This window comes from Panulirus ornatus, chromosome 10 (assembly GCF_036320965.1).
Source record: "Panulirus ornatus isolate Po-2019 chromosome 10, ASM3632096v1, whole genome shotgun sequence".
Classification (NCBI taxonomy): Eukaryota; Metazoa; Arthropoda; class Malacostraca; order Decapoda; family Palinuridae; genus Panulirus; species Panulirus ornatus.
Window position 1 is genome coordinate 38,275,150 of NC_092233.1, and position 22,368 is coordinate 38,297,517.

The window sequence follows — 22,368 nt, forward strand, 5'->3', positions numbered from 1 at the left end:
GTACTGTGAACCTTCAGTAATTCGTCTGAACTCCTACTGAATTGCGATCTACATTTCACATATATATATATATATATATATATATATATATATATATATATATATATATATATATATATATATATATATATATATATATATATATATATATAATTTTTTTCATACCATTCGCCATTTCCCGCGTTAGCGAGGTAGCGTTAAGAACAGAGGACTGAGCCTTTGAGGGAGTATCCTCACTTGGCCCCTTCTCTGTTCCTTCTTTTGGAAAATTAGAAACGAGAGGGAAGGATTTCCAGCCCCCCGCTCCCTCCCCTTTTTGTCGCCTTCTACGACACGCAGGGAATACGTGGAAAGTATTCTTTCTCCCCTATCCCCAGGGATAATATATATATATATATATATATATATATATATATATATATATATATATATATATATATATATATATATATATATATTTTTTTTTTTTTTTTTTTTTTTATACTTTGTCGCTGTCTCCCGCGTTTGCGAGGTAGCGCAAGGAAACAGACGAAAGAAATGGCCCAACCCCCCCCCCCCCCCATACACATGTACATACACACGTCCACACACGCAAATATACATACCTACACAGCTTTCCATGGTTTACCCCAGACGCTTCACATGCCTTGCTTCAATCCACTGACAGCACGTCAACCCCTGTATACCACATGACTCCAATTCACTCTATTTCTTGCCCTCCTTTCACCCTCCTGCATGTTCAGGCCCCGATCACACAAAATCTTTTTCACTCCATCTTTCCACCTCCAATTTGGTCTCCCTCTTCTCCTCGTTCCCTCCACCTCCGACACATATATCCTCTTGGTCAATCTCTCCTCACTCATTCTCTCCATGTGCCCAAACCATTTCAAAACACCCTCTTCTGCTCTCTCAACCACGCTCTTTTTATTTCCACACATCTCTCTTACCCTTACGTTACTTACTCGATCAAACCACCTCACACCACACATTGTCCTCAAACATCTCATTTCCAGCACATCCATCCTCCTGCGCACATCTCTATCCATAGCCCACGCCTCGCAACCATACAACATTGTTGGAACCACTATTCCCTCAAACATACCCATTTTTGCTTTCCGAGATAGTGTTCTCGACTTCCACACATTTTTCAAGGCTCCCAAAATTTTCGCCCCCTCCCCCACCCTATGATCCACTTCCGCTTCCATGGTTCCATCCGCTGACAGATCCACTCCAGATATCTAAAACACTTCACTTCCTCCAGTTTTTCTCCATTCAAACTCACCTCCCAATTGACTTGACCCTCACCCCTACTGTACCTAATAACCTTGCTCTTATTCACATTTACTCTCAACTTTCTTCTTCCACACACTTTACCAAACTCAGTCACCAGCTTCTGCAGTTTCTCACATGAATCAGCCACCAGCGCTGTATCATCAGCGAACAACAACTGACTCACTTCCCAAGCTCTCTCATCCCCAACAGACTTCATACTTGCCCCTCTTTCCAGGACTCTTGCATTTACCTCCCTTACAACCCCATCCATAAACAAATTAAACAACCATGGAGACATCACACACCCCTGCCGCAAACCTACATTCACTGAGAACCAATCACTTTCCTCTCTTCCTACACGTACACATGCCTTACATCCTCGATAAAAACTTTTCACTGCTTCTAACAACTTGCCTCCCACACCATATATTCTTAATACCTTCCACAGAGCATCTCTATCAACTCTATCATATGCCTTCTCCAGATCCATAAATGCTACATACAAATCCATTTGCTTTTCTAAGTATTTCTCACATACATTCTTCAAAGCAAACACCTGATCCACACATCCTCTACCACTTCTGAAACCGCACTGCTCTTCCCCAATCTGATGCTCTGTACATGCCTTCACCCTCTCAATCAATATATATATATATATATAATGAGTTGACGAGAACGGCCATGTACACATCATATGGGAACATTATGCAAATCTATCGATATGTGTGTGAGAAATATTCTTTTTTGAGTTAGATAGCAGCAAATCTTTCGTGCATGAAAGCAAAACTAAGTCATGCAGACCTAAGGAACAAATGCGCTGTTTACCATTTAAAAGCTGTTGGGAGAATGACTTGGTTATTCATGCACAGTTGGTAGTATTTTCAAGTTTTGTTTATGAGAGTTCCATGCACATTAGTTATGACATCACATCATGCACAGTTAGTAATACTTTGAGGCTCGTTTTGTTAGACTTCCATGCACGTCTATTGTTCCATGTAGTGAGTCGCGTCATGCACAAGAGCTGGGTCGATCGGTGTTACTAGCCAGGCAGAAGCTGAGGAGTGAGTCTGATTGGGGTTCATGCCAGTACCTCTCATGTCGGAGAGGGGGTCGGTCGCTGCCAGACCAACCCCGAAGTGCGATCCTCCAGAGTCCGTCTGGCGACCGCCGCTGAACCCTCTGTTAGCTGTGCCGCGACTCCCGCCGAAGCTGTTGAAGTCAGTGCTGATGGGGCGGAAGAGCCCCGGCCGGTCCTGCAGGGGCGTGCCCAGCGGCCGGGATGGGCTGATTGGCCTGTACCTGTCATCCTCGCTGCTTACTCGGCTTCCGTCGGCTCTGTTGCCGCCCCTGGCGAAGCTGTTGCCTGAGAAACTACCACCTCTACTGTCGCTGCTGACGCCGCTACCTCTAAAGCCGTTATTAACGCCCCTCGCGTTCCCGGATCTGTCTCCAGGAAAGCGGATGCCCAGACCCGGCTGACTGGACCCGGTCTGGCCAGCAGTGCCAGGGCCAGCTTCGTCGTCTCCTCCTGTGTTCTCTTGGTCTGACGCCACGCCCGTTCTCCGTCCCGCTGCTGCACTAGAGGAGGAGGCATCGCCTGACCCCGCCGCTTCCTCGCTCACCATCAGGTTCTCTGACACCAGCAGCCACGAGCGTGAGTCTTACAGAGGAGAGCCTTAGCTTACACCGCTTTACCCACCTGACACACTCTCTCTCTCTCTCTCTCTCTCTCTCTCTCTCTCTCTCTCTCTCTCTCTCTCTCTCTTACACATACACACACACACACACACACACACACACACACACACACACACACACACATACACACAGAGGGAGGAAGAAGCGCACATACTACAGTCAAAAAGTAAAAAACTGGAGTCACCAAATGAGGCCAGTGGAGGAAACATTCCTGCTTCCCGTGAGGGTTGGGTCAGTTATCCCGAGTGATGGACGTGTCAGAAAGTGATAGATACAAACACAGATAGACTGGTAGTAGATGGTAAAGCGCTACAATTCATGAGACGAGTTATGGAAAATGCACATGATGTTGTTGCTGTTTTGGGGACTATACTTAACAACAGAGATATGATCTCACTTTCTGTTTAGACGTGTACATGATAGACGGGTACATGATAGCTTAGACGTGTTCATGATAGCTTAGACGGGTACATGATAGCTTAGACATGTACATGATAGCTTAGACGTGTACATAATAGCTTATATAGGTACATGATAGCTTAGACGTGTACATGATAGCTTAGACGGGTACATGATAGCTTAGACGGGTACATGATAGCTTAGACGGGTACATGATAGCTTAGAGGTGTACATGATAGCTTAGACGTGTACATAATAACTTAGACGTGTACATGATAGCTTAGACGGGCACATGATAGCTTAGACGAGGACATGATAGCTTATACGGGTGCATGATAGCATAGACGGGTACATGATAGCTTAGACGTGTACATGATAGCTTAGACGGGCACATGATAGCCTAGACGTGTACATGATAGCTTAGACGTGTACATGATAGCTTAGACGGGTACATGATAGCTTAGACGTGTACATGATAGCTGAGACGGGTACATGATAGCTTAGACGTGTACATGATGGCTTAGACGTGTACATGATAGCTTAGACGTGTCCATGATTGCTTAGACGTGCACATGATAGTTTAGACGTGTACATGATAGCTTAGACGGGTACATGATAGCTTAGACGGGTACATGATAGCTTAGACGGGTACATGGTAGCTTAGACGGGTGCATGATAGCTTAGACGTGTACATGATAGCTTAGACGTGTCCATGATTGCTTAGACGTATTACATGATAGCTTAGACGTGTACATGATAGCTTAGACGGGTACATGATAGCTTAGACGGGTACATGATAGCTTAGACGGGTGCATGATAGCTTAGACGTGTACATGATAGCTTAGACGGGTACATGATAGCTTAGATGTGTACATGATAGCTTAGACGTGTACATGATAGCTTAGACGTGTACATGATAGCTTAGACGTGTCCATGATTGCTTAGACGTATTACATGATAGCTTAGACGTGTACATGATAGCCTAGACGTGTACATGATAGCTTAGACGTGTACATGATAGCTTAGACGGGTACATGATAGCTTAGATGTGTACATGATAGCTGAGACGGGTACATGATAGCTTAGACGTGTACATGATAGCTTAGACGTGTACATGATAGCTTATACGGGTACATGATAGCTTAGACGTGTACATGATACCCTAGACGTGTACATGATAGCTTAGACGTGTACATGATAGCTTAGACGGGTACATGATAGCTTAGATGTGTACATGATAGCTGAGACGGGTACATGATAGCTTAGACGTGTACATGATAGCTTAGACGTGTACATGATAGCTTAGACGTGTCCATGATTGCTTAGACGTATTACATGATAGCGTAGGCGTGTACATGATAGCTTATACGGGTACATGATAGCTTAGATGGGTACATGATAGACGGGTGCATGATAGCTTAGACGTGTACATGATAGCTTAGACGGGTACATGATAGCTTAGACGTGTACATGACAGCTTAGACGTGTACATGATAGCTTATACAGGGTAAATGATAGCTTAGATGTGCACATGATATCTTAGACGTATACATGATAGCCTAGACGTGTACATGATAGCTTAGACGTGTACATGATAGCTTAGACGGGTACATGATAGCTTAAACGTGTACATGATAGCTCAGACGGTACATAATAACTTAGACGTGTACATGATATCCCAGACGTGTACATGATAGCTTAGACGTGTACATGATAGCTTAGACGGGTACATGATAGCACAGAGAGAGAGAGAGAGAGAGAGAGAGAGAGAGAGAGAGAGAGAGAGAGAGAGAGAGAGAGAGAGAGAGAGAGAGAGAGAGAGAGAGAGAGAGAGAGAGAGAGAGAGAGAGAGAGAGAGGAGTTCATCATAAGATGTTAAAAAGCGAAGGAGGTTCTCGACGTGTTGTGACGAAGATATATGTAGGTTACACCACAGCTGTGTCCTGTATTATAAGATATAAGAGATCAAGGAACGAGTATATCATGGTAAGGAACGAGTCTATCATGGTAAGGAGGAAGGAAGAAAGTGTGGAAATACATTCTGAACAAGACGGATGATATTGTAAAAACTTCTGCAAAGATTAACCAGAGTTAAATTGTCAGTTGAAGTGCAGGTAATCAGGCTGAGGTAATCGAGGGAAGAACCGTAGAGGCTGATGTGAGGATATAGGAGGAAATAACCAGTGTAAAAGTGTTTCCACTGCGGGAGACACTATAACCCCAACACCAGTGAGATGGAGTGGCCAGGAGAACTTGAACAGTACTGAAATATCTAGAGGACAAAAACAAATACTAAAGGGTCTTGACCCATACAAGGCTCATGTTCCTGATGAAGGTTCACCATAGGTGCTGAGGAAGTGAGCAGAGACGTTTGACAAACCACTTGAAATGTACAGGATGTTGCTGGAAAAAGACGGTGTGCCAAGTGAGTGGAGGAGGGCAGATGTCATACTCATCTTTAAGAAAAGAGATCGAGATGAACCACAGACTAACCTCCCTTAATAATGCCTCCCTTAATAATGTCTTCTGTCAAATACTGGAAGAGATAGCCAGATTGAAAATGGTTGACTTCCTGTAGAAAAGGAATTATCTAAACGAAAAACATCACAGTTTTAGGGAGACGAGATCATGCGTTAGAAATGCATACGACAAAAGAGAAAGCTGAATAGTGTCTTTATCTGTCCTGCCAGAGAGCAGGTGACACTGTACGACTTAGGTCGCCTATAAAGAAGTTAGATCTTCAGGTAGGAAGAAGAGGGAGACTCTGTCACTAGACAGAAACTTATATCAGTGGAAGGGAAAAAAAGATGCCTGTCATAGGATCCTTCTTGAAATGGATTGAGGTGACCAGCGAAGAGCTGCAGGACTCTGTTGTATGACCATTGTTCTTCTTGATCTATGTGAATGACTTGTCAGAAGGATTGGACATATTTGTAGATGATGCCAAAGTAATAAGGGATGATTGCATCATCGTACAAGGGAACCTATACAAACTCCAAAGTTGAATTTAATCCGAGTAAATGGAAAATAATGAAGATGAGAGAGACACAATGAAAGACGGACTCAACGTGAATATTATCTAACAGGAAAAAGCTTGTATGTGTGAAGAAGATTTCGTAGTTGACATCATTCCAGATTTCTCGCATTTTAGTCGTTTACTTTGAATATGAGGCCAAAATTAGAACTTGATTCTCAAGTTTGGTTACCTGGCTTAAAGAAGCACAAAGAACGAATGGAGAAGGTCCAGAGGAGGACAACAAATGTAATGCCGAAATTAAGTGAACTGAGTTACATGGGAAGGCTGGAGGGTATCTGAGACGTTAGGATGGAGCAACCATCATGAGTAATATGAAGTTTGAGAGAAAACTTATAAGAACGAACGTGAAAAGTATCTTTACAACAAGAGTCGCGGATGGATGGCTTATATGGAGTTATGACAGTAATTCTGGACGGCACACAGAACTTTGAGGTATATGACAGTAGAGAAAGTTCAAGAGATGGAGCCCCACGAATGTGAAACCTCCTTCCCGTACAGTATAAATAGGTCATTACACACACACACACACACACACACACACACACACACACACACACACACACACACACACACACAGAACTAATAGTGAAGGTCCAGCAAAGGGCAACAAGAATGAAACAATAATTAAGAGAGCTTAGTTACATTAACTGGCTAGCGGTCATGGACTTGAGTGCCATTGAAGAGAGAAAGTAAGAGAAGTGGTGACTTGATCAAAATCTATCTTTACACAAATCTGATGACGTGAAACAGTTAGAACTCTCTTAAAGATGCAAAAGCAGAAGAACCAAATGACAGAACGTAAAGTTTAGCAAGAAACTTATTGAGACAAATAAATATTTGCCTAACATAAAAGTGGTGGATGAATGGAAGAATCTGAACGATGAAACTGTCAATGTGGACAACATACAGAAGTTTGAAAAGCTTTGTCATTGGAGGGAAAGTTCAAAAGAGGGAGAGGTGGCCCCATAAATGTAGAACTCCTTCCTCCCCTCTTTCTCCTCACTGAGGAAATAGGGTATTGCACAAACACTGATGCATATATATATATATATATATATATATATATATATATATATATATATATATATATATATATATATATATTTGCTTTGTCGCTGTCTCCCGCGTTTGCGAGGTAACGCAAGGAAGCAGACGAAAGAAATGGCCCAACCCACCTCCATACACATGTATATACATACACGTCCACACACGCAAATATACATACCTATACATCTCAATGTACACATATATATACACACACAGACACATACATATATACCCATGCACACAATTCACACTGTCTGCCTTTATTCATTTCCATCGCCACCTCGCCACACATAGCATACCATCCCCCTCCCCCCTCATGTGTGCGAGGTAGCGCTAGGAAAAGACAACAAAGGCCCCATTCGTTCACACTCAGTCTCTAGCTGTCATGCAATAATGACCGAAACCACAGCTCCCTTTCCACATCCAGGCCCACACAACTTTCCATGGTTTACCCCAGACGCTTCACATGCCCTGATTCAATCCACTGACAGCACGTCAACGCCGGTATACACATCGATCCAATTCACTCTATTCCTTGCCTTCCTTTCACCCTCCTGCATGTTCAGGCCCCGATCACACAAAATCTCTTTCACTCCATATTTCCACCTCCAATTTGGTCTCCCACTTCTCCTCGTTCCCTCCACCTCCGACACATATATTCTCTTGGTCAATCTTTCCTCACTCATTCTCTCCATGTGCCCAAACCATTTCAAAACACCCTCTTCTGCTCTCTCAACCACGCTCTTTTTATTTCCACACATCTCTCTTACCCTCACGTTACTTACTCGATCAAACCACCTCACACCACACATTGTCCTCAAACATCTCATTTCCAGCACATCCACCCTCCTGCGCACAACTCTATCCATAGCCCACGCCTCGCAACCATACAACATTGTTGGAACCACTATTCCTTGAAACATACCCATTTTTGCTTTCCGAGATAATGTTCTCGACTTCCACACATTCTTCAAGGCTCCCAGGATTTTCGCCCCCTCCCCCACCCTATGATCCACTTCCGCTTCCATGGTTCCATCCGCTGCCAGATCCACTCCCAGATATCTAAAACACTTTACTTCCTCCAGTTTTTCTCCATTCAAACTTACCTCCCAATTGACTTGACCCTCAACCCTACTGTACCTAATTACCTTGCTCTTATTCACATTTACTCTTAACTTTCTTCTTTCACACACTTTACCAAACTCAGTCACCAGCTTCTGCAGTTTCTCACATGAATCAGCCACCAGCGCTGTATCATCAACGAACAACAACTGACTCACTTCCCAAGCTCTCTCATCCACAACAGACTTCATACTTGCCCCTCTTTCCAAAACTCTTGCATTCACCTCCCTAACAACCCCATCCATAAACAAATTAAACAACCATGGAGACATCACACACCCCTGCCGCAAACCTACATTCACTGAGAACCAATCACTTTCCTCTCTTCCTACACGTACACATGCCTTACATCCTCGATAAAAACTTTTCACTGCTTCTAACAACTTTCCTCCCACACCATATATTCTTAATACCTTCCACAGAGCATCTCTATCAACTCTATCATATATTTTTTTTTTTTTGCTTTGTCGCTGTCTCCCGCGTTTGCGAGGTAGCGCAAGGAAACAGACGAAAGAAATGGCCCAACCCACCCCCATACACATGTATATACATACGTCCACACACGCAAATATACATACCTACACAGCTTTCCATGGTTTACCCCAGACGCTTCACATGCCTTGATTCAATCCACTGACAGCACGTCAACCCCGGTATACCACATCGCTCCAATTCACTCTATTCCTTGCCCTCCTTTCACCCTCCTGCATGTTCAGGCCCCGATCACACAAAATCTCTTTCACTCCATCTTTCCACCTCCAATTTGGTCCCCCTCTTCTCCTCGTTCCCTCCACCTCCGACACATATATTCTCTTGGTCAATCTTTCCTCACTCATTCTCTCCATGTGCCCGAACCATTTCAAAACAGCCTCTTCTGCTCTCTCAACCACGCTCTTTTTATTTCCACACATCTCTCTTACCCTTACGTTACTTACACGGTCAAACCACCTCACACCACATATTGTCCTCAAACATCTCATTTCCAGCACATCCATCCTCCTGCGCACAACTCTATCCATAGCCCACGCCTCGCAACCATACAACATTGTTGGAACCACTATTCCTTCAAACATACCCATTTTTGCTTTCCGAGATAATGTTCTCGACTTCCACACATTCTTCAAGGCTCCCAGAATTTTCGCCCCCTCCCCCACCCTATGATCCACTTCCGCTTCCATGGTTCCATCCGCTGCCAGATCCACTCCCAGATATCTAAAACACTTCACTTCCTCCAGTTTTTCTCCATTCAAACTCACCTCCCAATTGACTTGACCCTCAACCCTACTGTACGTAATAACCTTGCTCTTATTCACATTTACTCTTAACTTTCTTCTTTCACACACTTTACCAAACTCAGTCACCAGCTTCTGCAGTTTCTCACATGAATCAGCCACCAGCGCTGTATCATCAGCGAACAACAACTGACTCACTTTCCAATATATATATATATATATGTATATATATATATATATATATATATATATATATATATATATATATATATATATATATATATATATATATATATATATATATATATATATCCTCCCGCAGCAGTAGGTGGGAGAGGAGGAGATAAGGACAAGCGCCTTGAGAAAGCTCGGAGTAACTTGAGCGTCACCTCCTCAGGGCGACGCTCAAGGCCCAGCGATTTTAGGAGATGCTAAGATTGACTCATGGCTTCTACCTTGAAGCCAAAGCTACTATTGGCTCATTACCGTAAACTATCTGTTCGAACTTTATATCAAATCATTCAACAACCAGCGAATCTAATTCATTCGGAAAATCAGTGAATCTGGTTCATTCACAATGCCTGAAAATATGTTAAGAAAATCAATCAAGTTATGTGTTTACAAAAAATGCACATCTCAGGTAAATTTGTAGAAAGATGATAGTAAAGATAATGTGGTAATACCAGAATATTGAAGACATATGAAGAATACCATTACGTAAAGATGATAGTAAAGATAATGTGGTAATACCAGAATATTGAAGACATATGAAGAATACCATTACGTAAAGATGATAGTAAAGATAATGTGGTAATACCAGAATATTGAAGACATATGAAGAATACCATTACGTAAAGATGATAGTAAAGATAATGTGGTAATACCAGAATATTGAAGACATATGAAGAATACCATTACGTAAAGATGATAGTAAAGATAATGTGGTAATACCAGAATACTGAAGACATATGAAGAATACCATTACGTAAAGATGATAGTAAAGATAATGTGGTAATACCAGAATATTGAAGACATATGAAGAATACCATTACGTAAAGATGATAGTAAAGATAATGTGGTAATACCAGAATATTGAAGACATATGAAGAATACCATTACGTAAAGATGATAGTAAAGATAATGTGGTAATACCAGAATATTGAAGACATATGAAGAATACCATTACGTAAAGAGGACACTTTTCGCCTTAGATTTTACATACATGACATATCCCTACATGAGTGCTATGTATCCCTACATGAGTGCTATGTATCCCTACATGAGTGGTATGTATCCCTACATGAGTGGTATATATCCCTACATGAGTGGTATGTATCCCTACATGAGTGGTATGTATCCCTACATGAGTGGTATGTATCCCTACATGAGTGGTATGTATCCCTACATGAGTGGTATGTATCCCTACATGAGTGCTATGTATCCCTACATGAGTGCTATGTATCCCTACATGAGTGGTATGTATCCCTACATGAGTGGTATGTATCCCTACATGAGTGGTATGTATCCCTACATGAGTGGTATGTATCCCTACATGAGTGGTATGTATCCCTACATGAGTGGTATGTATCCCTACATGAGTGGTATATATCCCTACATGAGTGGTATGTATCCCTACATGAGTGGTATGTATCCCTACATGAGTGGTATATATCCCTACATGAGTGGTATATATCCCTACATGAGTGGTATGTATCCCTACATGAGTGGTATATATCCCTACATGAGTGGTATATATCCCTACATGAGTGGTATGTATCCCTACATGAGTGGTATATATCCCTACATGAGTGGTATATATCCCTACATGAGTGGTATGTATCCCTACATGAGTGGTATGTATCCCTACATGAGTGGTATATATCCCTACATGAGTGGTATGTATCCCTACATGAGTGGTATGTATCCCTACATGAGTGGTATATATCCCTACATGAGTGGTATGTATCCTGAGCAACATTATCCTTCGAACCAAACAACAAAACCGTAATTACACCCTCCCTCCCTCCTCTTTCTCCTAATTACCTTTCCTCCCTCACAGTAGCTTATATGAGAAAGAAATTCAAAAGGAAATATAGGAGAGAGCAACAGACGTTTATCATACTCCCTTACGCATCAAAATAATTCCATCCATTGTTTACCACAGATATGACATGAACTTACAAGACACAAAACATTAACTTACAAGACACAAATAGGTAGAATTCTCATGACCGTGTCACTCACCATGTGTTGAATCAGAACGAACACGAAAAGAAATACTTTATTGATGTAAATATCTATGTCTTGGTTCAAACTGATTCGTCTTGATTAACTTTGAGATGCGAGTTTGACACAGCTGGAGCACATGACAGGTCATAAGGAAGGTCCTCGACACAGCTGGAGCAAATGGTAGGTCATAAGGAAGGTCCTTGACACTGCTGGAGCATATGGCAGGTCGTGAGGAAGGTCCTTGACACTGCTGGAGCATATGGCAGGTCATGAGGAAGGTCCTTGACACAGCTGGAGCACATGGCAGGTCGTGAGGAAGGTCCTTGACACTGCTGGAGCATATGGCAGGTCGTGAGGAAGATCCTTGACACAGCTGGAGCACATGGCAGGTCATGAGGAAGGTCCTTGACACAGCTGGGGAGCATGGCAAGTCATGAGGAAGGTCCTGGACCACAATGGTGATCATTATAGACGAGTGAGCTTCACGGTAGGACCTTGTGGCAAGTGGCATGAGGACCTGGAGAGCTGTGTCACACACTTGACCAGATGTTTTCAACAGGTGTCCTCCACCAGGTGTTTCCCACCAGGCGTTCGTCACGAGGCTGTCAACTCAATACCCTGAGGTCTGCGCTCAGCGTGTGTTATCGTCTGGCTGACCCAGGAACTCACCGTTCACCATGACACCATTGTCTGAGTGAATTACTGGAATGTTTCTGAATTTAGAAGCTCGTTAGTGGTGGATGAAGGCCCAGTTAGCCCCCGGGGGTAGTTACTCTCAGGGTAGATACCTATAGTACATGAGGACATCCCACTGAGATTATCGCAGGTGGTGATGTGACAACCTCCCACGTTCCTCTAACATGAACCAGTCTCCCTTCATACCATGCACAGTTCCTTCCTGCCACCATCAGTCACCTCTCACCCTCCCTTCACCCTTCCTGACTCACTCTTCTTCCTCATCATCATCATCATCATCATCATCCCTATCGTCATAACTACAGTATCTTTCTTCCTCTTGCCATAACTATTCTCACCTCATCATCGTTCCTATCATTATAACTACAGTATCCTCCCTATCATCATAACTACAGTATCCTCCCTATCGTCATAACTACATTATCCTCCCTATCATCATAACTACAGTATCCTCCCTATCATCATAACTACAGTATCCTCCCTATCATCATAACTACAGTATCCTCCCTATCATCATAACTACAGTATCCTCCCTATCATCATAACTACAGTATCCTCCCTATCATCATAACTACAGTATCCTCCCTATCATCATAACTACAGTATCCTCCCTATCATCATAACTACAGTATCCTCCCTATCATCATAACTACAGTATCCTCCCTATCATCATAACTACAGTATCCTCCCTATCATCATAACTACAGTATCCTCCCTATCATCATAACTACAGTATCCTCCCTATCATCTTAACTACAGTATCCTCCCTATCATCATAACTACAGTATCCTCCCTATCATCATAACTACAGTATCCTCCCTATCGTCATAACTACATTATCCTCCCTATCATCATAACTACATTATCCTCCCTATCATCTTAACTACAGTATCCTCCCTATCATCTTAACTACAGTATCCTCCCTATCATCATAACTATAGTATCCTCCCTATCATCATAACTACAGTATCCTCCCTATCATCATAACTATAGTATCCTCCCTATCATCATAACTACAGTATCCTCCCTATCATCATAACTATAGTATCCTCCCTATCATCATAACTACAGTATCCTCCCTATCATCATAACTACATTATCCTCCCTATCATCTTAACTACAGTATCCTCCCTATCATCATAACTACAGTATCCTCCCTATCATCATAACTACAGTATCCTCCCTATCATTATAACTACAGTATCCTCCCTATCATCATAACTACAGTATCCTCCCTATCATTATAACTACAGTATCCTCCCTATCATCATAACTACAGTATCCTCCCTATCGTCATAACTACATTATCCTCCCTATCATCATAACTACATTATCCTCCCTATCATCATAACTACAGTATCCTCCCTATCATCATAACTACAGTATCCTCCCTATCATCATAACTACATTATCCTCCCTATCATCATAACTACATTATCCTCCCTATCATCATAACTACAGTATCCTCCCTATCATCTTAACTACAGTATCCTCCCTATCATCTTAACTACAGTATCCTCCCTATCATCTTAACTACAGTATCCTCCCTATCATCATAACTATAGTATCCTCCCTATCATTATAACTACAGTATCCTCCCTATCATCATAACTACAGTATCCTCCCTATCGTCATAACTACATTATCCTCCCTATCATCATAACTACATTATCCTCCCTATCATCATAACTACAGTATCCTCCCTATCATCTTAACTACAGTATCATCCCTCTTACCATAACTACAGTATCCTTCCTTGTCCTATCATCCCTCCGCTGACCCCTCCTCTCTCTTCTCCCACCGAACTCCTCTCCCTCCCACTCTCTCGGCACCAACCATAACTCACCTATGAGGTTCTCGAAGTAGTTGTACTCCCCGTCTGGGGCGAGTCTGCCGTTGAGCTGGTCGTACTCCGAGAGCCTGCACACCTGCGAGTGTTCAGAGTGCATGACGGAGCGGCAGGTGAAGGTCCTCTCCTCCAGGCACTCGTCCAGGCACTCAGCCAGGGTCAGCCTGCCCGGCACCTCGTGGTAGCCGCGGAACCTGTGCACGAGAACAGTGGCTAATTTTACTTGGTTCTCTCCAGGTGAACAAGTGCCTAGTGGCTCTCTCTCTCTCTCTCTCTCTCTCTCTCTCTCTCTCTCTCTCTCTCTCTCTCTCTCTCTCTCTCTCTCTCTCTTTCTCTTTCTCTCTCTCTCTACCTCATCGTCGACTTATCATTATCTTTACTTATATCTAATATTCATTTCGCTGATGAAGTGTGCCGCTGTCAAACTTTTTACTGTTGGCAAATCTTGCGCCGGCAAAGAACACCAGACGCTTATCTTACCGTCCACTTCCCATGTTCACTCCGGTCTGGCAACACATCCTCCAGGTTCACTCCGGTCTGGCAACACATCCTCCAGGTTCACTCCGGTCTGGCAACATATCCTCCAGGTTCACTCCGGTCTGGCAACACATCCTCCAGGTTCACTCCGGTCTGGCAACACATCCTCCAGGTTCACTCTGGTCTGGCAACACATCCTCCAGGTTCACTCCGGTCTGGCAACACATCCTCCAGGTTCACTCTGGTCTGGCAACACATCCTCCAGGTTCACTCTGGTCTGGCAAAACATCCTCCAGGTTCACTCTGGTCTAGCAACACATCCTCCAGCTTCACTCTGGTCTGGCAACACATCCTCCAGGTTCACTCTGGTCTGGCAACACATCCTCCAGGTTCACTTCGGTCTGGCAACACATCCTCCAGGTTCACTCCGGTCTGGCAACACATCCTCCAGGTTCACTCCGGTCTGGCAACACATCCTCCAGGTTCACTCCGGTCTGGCAACACATCCTCCAGGTTCACTCCGGTCTGGCAACACATCCTCCAGGTTTACTCTGGTCTGGCAACACATCCTCCAGGTTCACTCTGGTCTGGCAACACAACCTCCAGGTTCACTCTGGTCTGGCAAAACATCCTCCAGGTTCACTCTGGTCTGGCAACACATCCTCCAGGTTCACTCTGGTCTGGCAAAACATCCTCCAGGTTCACTCCGGTCTGCCAACACATCCTCCAGGTTCACTCCGGTCTGGCAACACATCATCCAGGTTCACTCTGGTCTGGCAACACATCCTCCAGGTTCACTCTGGTCTGGCAACACATCCTCCAGGTTCACTCTGGTCTGGCAACACATCCTCCAGGTTCACTCCGGTCTGGCAACACATCCTCCAGGTTCACTCCGGTCTGGCAACACATCCTCCAGGTTCACTCCGGTCTGGCAACACATCCTCCAGGTTCACTCCGGTCTGGCAACACATCCTCCAGGTTCACTCCGGTCTGGCAACACATCCTCCAGGTTCACTCTGGTCTGGCAACACATCCTCCAGGTTCACTCTGGTCTGGCAACACATCCTCCAGGTTCACTCTGGTCTGGCAACACATCCTCCAGGTTCACTCCGGTCTGGCAACACATCCTCCAGGTTCACTCCGGTCTGGCAACACATCCTCCAGGTTCACTCCGGTCTGGCAACACATCCTCCAGGTTCACTCTGGTCTGGCAACACATCCTCCAGGTTCACTCCGGTCTGGCAACACATCCTCCAGGTTCACTCTCGGTCTGGCAACACATCCTCCAGGTTCACTCCGGTCTGGCAACACATCCTCCAGGTTCACTCCGGTCTGGCAACACATCCTCCAGGTTCACTCCGGTCTGGCAACACATCCTCCAGGTTCACTCCGGTCTAGCAACACATCCTCCAGGTTCACTCCGGTCTAGCAACACATCCTCGAGGTTCACTCTGGTCTAGCAACACATACTCCAGGTTCACTCCGGTCTGGCAACACATCCTCCAGGTTCACTCCGGTCTAGCAACACATCCTCCAGGTTCACTCCGGTCTAGCAACACATCCTCCAGATTCACTCTGGTCTGGCAACACATCCTCCAGGTTCACTCTGGTCTGGCAACACATCCTCCAGGTTCACTCCGGTCTGGCACACATCCTCCAGGTTCACTCCGGTCTGGCAACACATCCTCCAGGTTCACTCCGGTCTGGCAACACATCCTCCAGGTTCACTCTGGTCTAGCAACACATCCTCCAGGTTCACTCCGGTCTAGCAACACATCCTCCAGGTTCACTCTGGTGTAGCAACACACCCTCCAGGTTCACTCCGGTCTGGCAACACATCCTCCAGGTTCACTCCGGTCTAGCAACACATCCTCCAGGTTCACTCCGGTCTTGCAACACATCCTCCAGGTTCACTCCGGTCTAGCAACACATCCTCCAGGTTCACTCCGGTCTAGCAACACATCCTCCAGGTTCACTCCGGTCTAGCAACACATCCCTATGTTCATCCTGGTGTGGTAACACATCCCTATGTTCATCCTGGTCTGGTAAAACATTCCTATGTTCATCCTGGTCTGGTAACACATTCCTATGTTCATCCTGGTCTGGTAACACATTCCTACGTTCATCCTGGTCTGGTAACACATTCCTATGTTCATCCTGGTCTGGTAACAAATCCCCATGTTCATCCTGGTGTGGTAACACTTTCCTGTGTTCATCCTGGTCTGGTAACACATCCCTATGTTCATCTTGGTCTGGTAACACATCCCTATGTTCATCTTGGTCTGGTAACACATCCCTATGTTCATCCTGGTCTGGTAAAACATCCCTATGTTCATCCTGGTCTGGTAACACATCCCTAAGTTCATCATGGTGTGGCAACACATCAATATGTTCGTTTGGCAACACATCTTATAAGATCATTCTGGTCTAATAAAACATTTTCCATGCTCACTCTGATTTGGCAACGCATGCTCAGGTTCACTCTGCACTAACAAAACATTCCCAGGTTCACTCAGGGTTGGAAACATCTTCACATTCATATTTATCTGGCAGCACATCATCATGCTGATTTTGGTCTGGGAACACATCCCTCAGGCCACAGAATCCCCAGGTACACTGTTGTCTGACAACACATTCCCAGGTCCACTCTGATCTGACAACACATCCCCAGGTACACTGTTGTCTGACTACACATCCCCAGGTACACTGTTGTCTGACTACACATCCCCAGGTTCTCTGGTCTGACAGCACATCCCCAGGTACACTCTGGTCTGACAACACATCCCCAGGTAAACTCTGGTCTAACTACACATCCCCAGGTACACTCTGATCTGATAACACATTCCCAGGTACACTGTTGTCTGACAGCACATCCCCAGGTACACTCTGGTCTGACAACACATCCCCAGGTACACTGTTGTCTGACTACACATCCCCAGATTCTCCCTGGTCTGACTACACATCCACAGGTTGTCTTACAACACATCCCCAGGTTCACCCTGGTGTGACAACACAGCTCCAGGTTCAACCTGGTGTGACAACACACATGGTCTGGTTGCAGATCACCAGGCTCACTCTGGTCTTGTAACCGGTGAAAGACAGAGAGAGGGAGAGATAGATAGATACATATATATATATATATATATATATATATATATATATATACATATATACATATGGAAATCCTCCCCTCTCGTTTTTTTATTTTTATTTTTTTTTTTAATTTTCCAAAAGAAGGAACAGAGAAGAGGGCCAGGTGAGGATATTCCCTCAAAGGCCCAGTCCTCTGTTCTTAACGCTACCTCGCTATCGCGGGAAATAGCGAATAGTATGAAAAAAAAAAAAAAAAAAAAACATATATATATATATATATATATATATATATATATATATATATATATATATATATATATATATATATATATATATATATACACAGAGAGAGAGAGAGAGAGAGAGAGAGAGAGAGAGAGAGAGAGAGAGAGAGACCACACGTACCCTGAACCCAGCTCCAGGGAGGTGGAGGGGGGCGTGCGCTACACCTACCCTGATCCCAGCTCCAGGGAGGTGGAGGGGGGCGTGCGCTACACCTACCCTGAACCCAGCTCCAGGGAGGTGGAGGGGGGCGTGCGCTACACCTACCCTGAACCCAGCTCCAGGGAGGTGGAGGGAGGCGTGCGCTACACCTACCCTGAACCCAGCTCCAGGGAGGTGGAGGGGGGCGTGCGCTACACCTACCCTGATCCCAGCTCCAGGGAGGTGGAGGGGGGCGTGCGCTACACCTACCCTGAACCCAGCTCCAGGGAGGTGGAGGGAGGCGTGCGCTACACCTACCCTGAACCCAGCTCCAGGGAGGTGGAGGGGGGCGTGCCCTACACCTACCCTGATCCCAGCTCCAGGGAGGTGGAGGGGGGCGTGCGCTACACCTACCCTGAACCCAGCTCCAGGGAGGTGGAGGGAGGCGTGCGCTACACCTACCCTGAACCCAGCTCCAGGGAGGTGGAGGGAGGCGTGCGCTACACCTACCCTGAACCCAGCTCCAGGGAGGTGGAGGGGGGCGTGCGCTACACCTACCCTGAACCCAGCTCCAGGGAGGTGGAGGGGGGCGTGCGCTACACCTACCCTGAACCCAGCTCCAGGGAGGTGGAGGGGGCGTGCGCTACACCTACCCTGAACCCAGCTCCAGGGAGGTGGAGGGAGGCGTGCGCTACACCTACCCTGAACTCAGCTCCAGGGAGGTGGAGGGAGGCGTGCGCTACACCTACCCTGAACCCAGCTCCAGGGAGGTGGAGGGAGGCGTGCGCTACACCTACCCTGAACCCAGCTCCAGGGAGGTGGAGGGGGGCGTGCGCTACACCTACCCTGAACCCAGCTCCAGGGAGGTGGAGGAGGGCGTGCGCTACACCTACCCTGAACCCAGCTCCAGGGAGGTGGAGGGAGGGCGTGCGCTACACCTACCCTGATCCCAGCTCCAGGGAGGTGGAGGGGGGCGTGCGCTACACCTACCCTGAACCCAGCTCCAGGGAGGTGGAGGGAGGCGTGCGCTACACCTACCCTGAACCCAGCTCCAGGGAGGTGGAGGAGGGCGTGCGCTACACCTACCCTGAACCCAGCTCCAGGGAGGTGGAGGAGGGCGTGCGCTACACCTACCCTGAACCCAGCTCCAGGGAGGTGGAGGAGGGCGTGCGCTACACCTACCCTGAACCCAGCTCCAGTCGACTGTCACGGAAGAGCTGGAAGGCGGTGCGGACGTCGCTGTAGCGTCGTTGGTTCAGCTGTTGTGTGTCCGTCGAGTCATGGAAGATGTAGTTGGCCCTCACGTGTTCTGTAGGACCAGGCACACCATAACACATCCACTACAACTGATTTTAAGTTATAAGACTAAGATTGCCAGGGTGTTATGATCGTCCTACTTGACCATAACTTATTGCAGTTATAATTACCTTACTTGATCTCTAGTTATCATGAAGTTATAATTACCCTACTTGATCTTTAGTTATCATGAAGTTATAATTACCCTACTTGATCTTTAGTTATCATGTAGTTATAATCACCCTACTTGATCATTAGTTATCATGAAGTTATAATCACCCTACTTGATCTTTAGTTATCATGTAGTTATAATCACCCTACTTGATCTTTAGTTATCATGTAGTTATAATCACCCTACTTGATCTTTAGTTATCATGTAGTTATAATCACCCTACTTGATCTTTAGTTATCATGAAGTTATAATCACCCTACTTGATCTTTAGTTATCATGTAGTTATAATCACCCTACTTGATCTTTAGTTATCATGTAGTTATAATCACCCTACTTGATCTTTAGTTATCATGTAGTTATAATCACCCTACTTGATCTTTAGTTATCATGTAGTTATAATCACCCTACTTGATCTTTAGTTATCATGTAGTTATAATCACCCTACTTGATCTCTAGTTTTCATGTAGTTATATTATAGCCTACTTAACCTCAAGTTATCATACAGTTATAATTTCCCTACTTAATCTCTAGTTATCATATACTTATAATCACTCTACTTATCTTCTAATCATCATGTAGTTATATAATACCATTCCTGACCTCAGGTTATCATGTTATATTCATCCTGTTCTTCCCAGAGGGAAACATGATCACCGATTGGTAGAGACAGAGTGGTGGGTCACTACCAAGGGAGTGGCAGGTCACCTCCGTGTGAGTGGTAGGTCACCTCCGTGTGAGTGGTAGGTTACCTCCGAAGGAGTGATAGGTCACCACCAAGGGAGCGGTAGGTCACTTCCGAGGGAGTGGCTGGTCACCACCGAGGGAGTGACAGGTCACCACCGAGGGAGTGACAGGTCACCACCGAAGGAGTGACAGGTCACCACCGAGGGAGTGACAGGTCACCACCGAGGGAGTGACAGGTCACCACCGAGGGAGTGGCAGGTCACTTCCGAGAGAGTGGCAGGTCACCACCGAGGGAGTGGCAGGTCACCACCGAGGGAGTGGCAGGTCACTTCCGAGAGAGTGGCAGGTCACCACCGAGGGAGTGACAGGTCACCACCGAGGGAGTGGCAGGTCACTTCCGAGAGAGTGGCAGGTCACCACCGAGGGAGTGGCTGGTCACCACCGAGGGAGTGGCAGGTCACCACCGTGGGAGTGACAGGTCACCACTGAGGGAGTGGCAGGTCACCTCCATGGGAGCGGTAACTCACCTCCGTCGATGCAGATGACCTGGTAATACTGATGGCTGTTGGAGCTGGAGCTCCTGACCTGGGAGGGCTTGCTGATGGTGTCTTCGTCGGAGAGGGTGCACACCTTAGAGGCAGTGTCGTACTCAAAGCTCCTGCAGAAGATGGAGACACTGTCGATACACAGCTCCTTACACTCGTCCAGCTCCACGCCCCTGTGTACCTCGGTGTCGTGCGGGCCCCACAGCTCGGTGTTCACTGCCTTCAGGAACATGAGTTTGTTCTTAGGGCAACGTCGGTCCACTGTAAGGAAGAAGTAAGGTTAGCCTTCTGAGTGACTCCCGCACGATCGATATCCATGGGTAGTCGTCAGTCCACACTGCTCACACACACTCCTTGGCACGAAAGAAAGACGGACAGGCACGAAGAGGAGAAGGTGGCGAAACACAGACATAGAAACAATTTATCTGTCTGCCTGCCTTCTTACCTACCTTACCTGTCTGCCTGCCTTCTTACCTACCTTACCTGTCTGCCTGCCTTCTTACCTACCTTATCTGTCTGCCTGCCTTCTTACCTACCTTACCTGTCTGCCTGCCTTCTTACCTACCTTACCTGTCTGCCTGCCTTCTTACCTACCTTATCTGTCTGCCTGCCTTCTTACCTACCTTACCTGTCTGCCTGCCTTCTTACCTACCTTATCTGTCTGCCTGCCTTCTTACCTACCTTACCTGTCTGCCTGCCTTCTTACCTACCTTATCTGTCTGCCTGTCTTCTTACCTACCTTACCTGTCTGCCTGCCTTCTTACCTACCTTATCAGTCTGCCTGCCTTCTTACCTACCTTACCTGTCTGCCTGCCTTCTTACCTACCTTATCTGTCTGCCTACCTTTTTAACTACCTTACCTGTTTCCCTACCTTCTTACCTACCTTACCTATTTGCCTACCTTCTTACCTACCTTTCCTGGCTGCCTACCCTCTTACCTACCTTACCTGTCTGCTTACTTTCTTACTTACCTTACCTGTTCACTTGTCAGTCTACCCACCTACCTACCTGTTCACTTGTCAGTCTTCCTACCTACCTACCTACCTATCCACCTACCTACCTGTTAGTCTACCTACCTACCTACCTATCTACCTACC

The 22,368-nt window shown here is 45.7% G+C and overlaps 1 protein-coding gene across 1 annotated transcript in view; it reads right to left on the reverse strand.

Moving 5' to 3' along the window:
• nompA (no mechanoreceptor potential A) overlaps positions 1–22,368 on the reverse strand; it is a 185,188-nt gene that overhangs the window by 77,532 nt on the left and 85,288 nt on the right. The window contains exons 6-9 of the mRNA XM_071665303.1: positions 21,254–21,537; positions 19,757–19,883; positions 14,579–14,775; positions 2,363–2,905 (exon numbers count right to left, since the gene is read on the reverse strand). Coding sequence (XP_071521404.1) covers positions 2,363–2,905; positions 14,579–14,775; positions 19,757–19,883; positions 21,254–21,537 — 1,151 coding nt within the window. The remainder of the gene's footprint in view (positions 1–2,362; positions 2,906–14,578; positions 14,776–19,756; positions 19,884–21,253; positions 21,538–22,368) is intronic.